Source organism: Plectrocnemia conspersa, unplaced genomic scaffold (genome assembly GCF_051122295.1).
Source record: "Plectrocnemia conspersa isolate PC_06_02 unplaced genomic scaffold, ASM5112229v1 ptg000003l, whole genome shotgun sequence".
NCBI lineage: Eukaryota > Metazoa > Arthropoda > Insecta > Trichoptera > Polycentropodidae > Plectrocnemia > Plectrocnemia conspersa.
Genome location: NW_028277167.1, coordinates 17,196,824 through 17,199,685, shown reverse-complemented (window position 1 = coordinate 17,199,685; position 2,862 = coordinate 17,196,824). Strand labels below are relative to the sequence as shown.

Below are 2,862 nucleotides of genomic sequence, written 5' to 3'. Positions count from 1 at the left end.
ACATATTTCTTAGTTTACTTGAGTCGAAACGAGCGCTGGTCATCAATCAACTGCTTCTAAAGTTGTATGCTTATTTTGAAGTCGCATCAATAACACACTTAAAATCTGAACCGAAATATTCTACTGGGCTCGGCTCTAGTCATGACAATAAATATTTTTCATGCAATATATAATAATTCTTGAATTTTATAGTCTAATAAAGTAAAGTCTATATGTTTTATATAATATATATATTTATTCTTTATCACATATTATTATTCCGTATAAAATTTGTATAACATAACACACGTAGATTTATTATATAAAATTATATTAAATTTAACAATATAGTAAAATAAAAATATTTACAATATAGTTAATATGTTGCATATTAACGTGACATCACATTTTGTCGCATTATAAATGTTGAGATGTTATGTTGTGAAGTGTTCGCAGATTGGTCCTTTACTTGCCAAGCAAGATTTTGCGTCCAGCGCCCATGTTAGAACCGGCTTGGGTAGCACCCTTGTTGGAACCAGCTTGGAGACCGATGATTGTCTTTCCAGCGGCCAATTGCTCCTCAGAAAAGTCCCTCTTGCATTCTTCAGATGGTTTGGGGCCGAGGAAAGGTCCACTCCATTCCGAGTGCCTGTAAGTCTATAAAATATATTTTAATATAAAATATTTATATGCATCTTCTAATATAGATTGAGGAAATATATACCTGTCTGCCGAGTGCGAACAAGGTACTTGTGATTTGAGAGATGTCCTTCTTGTCCCAGAGGTCAACTGTTTGGAAAACGTCAATGTCGGCAACTCCGTAGCTCTTGATTGCCAGTTGGAAGCTAAATCGATATAAAAAATATAAGAAAAAACTCTCTCCTTTAATCTAATATGTATAAATCAAACACATACTTGTTGATGTTCTCCATCATCTTGAATTGCCCTCCACTGGTGTTGATCTTGGCAATTGATCCAGGGGAAATTTTGTTCATCAATTGGCACAAGACTGTTCCGTCCTTAAGAACATCTTCATATAATTCGCCAGGTGGGAATTTAGCGCCGAGAACGGTTTCAATCCATTCTTGGGCTTCCTTCTCCATGTTGACATCGCGCTTTCCAGCCAACTGCAATTGTACAATATAAACGTTATATAATATAATATTATTTTAAGTATGCGTTGAAAGATATTTTTGTATGTTTACCTTGGCCCTGACTTGGCGTTCCAGAGACATCTTGTTCGCTTGTTTGGTAAGCTTGTGTGAAGCTTGAGTTGTGGCTGGATTTGAACTGAGGATACGGCGGTTGCTCTAGATTTTATAGTACCCCACCCGAGTTTTGCCATACCCACGCCACTCCAATGGGAAATACCCGACCCCACCCACCCACCTGCCGGCGAGCTTCCCTCGCAGCTTCTCAGCGACCATGGGTGTAATCCACCAAAAAATATTTGTTCATATTGTTAAAAATTCATGATCAGATTATTATATATATAAATAAAAACAATTATTATAGTTAGACTTTTATAGATTTTAATATATGTATTTGAAGATATTGGCTTATAGAAATTCTTGTTCAAAATTGGCGTTTTGATATGACTGAATTATTCGATAGAACGTCAAGCATAGTTTCAGTTTAAATGCTTTGTAACTATCGAAGCTTCAGACTTAATGTTTTAAATTTAACATTAGCAACAGATTTTTGTAAATCATAATCATTTTTCTATTAAGAAATTTTGTTTCAATCAAGGATATCGTAGACTTTTTTTAGTGCATATTGTATAATAAAATTCCATGCACAAAGAGTTATTTTTTAAAAGCTAAAAATGTCGAATTATTTTTGTTAAATATAATATAATCTAATATAAATTCTCTTAATATTTTATATAATACTCAAGAGACTCAACAACCACAACTGATAGTAAATATATTCGCCAGTCGTTTCAGTTATTTAGAGTCATGAATATAAAACAATAAATAACATTTAAAATAATATTTCTATTTTAATTTATTTATGTAAATCTTCTTTTGCGTTACAATGCTTTAAAACGAGGTCAACACAATCAACAACTACCAAGTAAATAAGTAAGTAAATAATCTATTAAATTAAATATAAATTATTATTTCAGCTTACAATCAATATATGTCACTATACACGACCGAGCTAGATTTTATTTTGATTATTCATCCGCTAAATTAAGAAAATCTAGGAAAACCAAATCTGTGACGATCGATCGGAATTATTATAATTAAATAAGAATCACTATTTTTATATCTTCCAGACACAATATAAATTTAAAAACATTTGATACGAGATTCTAATTCACCGATTTATATCATTAATGTATTGTACAAATCATGTTATTGATTTTCTATATTTTTAAAAATAAGTCAAAGAACTTGTATTGAATATGAGAAGGAGATTCTCTCAATATATTATATAATATATTGAGAGAATATACTGAAGACAAAACTCAATATATTCATATAGAAAACACTGAAAAACTGAAACTAATAGTATACAAACAATATACCTTCAAATGTTGAGATACTACTGAGAAACATATATTTGGAATCAATATGTATATATTATTAGTTTTACTATATACATATATAAACATAGACATTATGATATAGTACATTATAAATTATTTGTATATAATAAATTAAAAACGTCTTGAAAGATTTACATAAATAAATAAATTATTTTTTTACACGTATTGTTAGATTCCTAAAAATGTTTATAAGAAAATAGTTGCAAATATGTCATTATATTACATATTACAGTTCAAAAAAGTTGTTATTTTGTGTATCTTTTAAATCTAGAATCACTTGAAAATCAAAGGATAATTAAAATTATATTGATTTTAAGAAAATCATAAAT

General features: G+C 29.7%; 1 protein-coding gene across 1 annotated transcript; it reads right to left on the bottom strand.

Moving 5' to 3' along the window:
* Positions 1–213: 213 nt before the first annotated feature.
* Positions 214–1,324, bottom strand: Mp20 (muscle-specific protein 20 transgelin). Its single transcript, XM_088182145.1, has 4 exons — positions 1,185–1,324; positions 895–1,106; positions 704–824; positions 214–636 (listed from the first exon to the last, which is right to left on the bottom strand). Exons 1-4 carry the CDS (start codon positions 1,212–1,214, stop codon positions 445–447), a joined length of 555 nt encoding a protein of 184 aa, XP_088038271.1. The 5' UTR covers positions 1,215–1,324; the 3' UTR covers positions 214–444.
* Between the last annotated feature and the right edge of the window lie 1,538 nt (positions 1,325–2,862).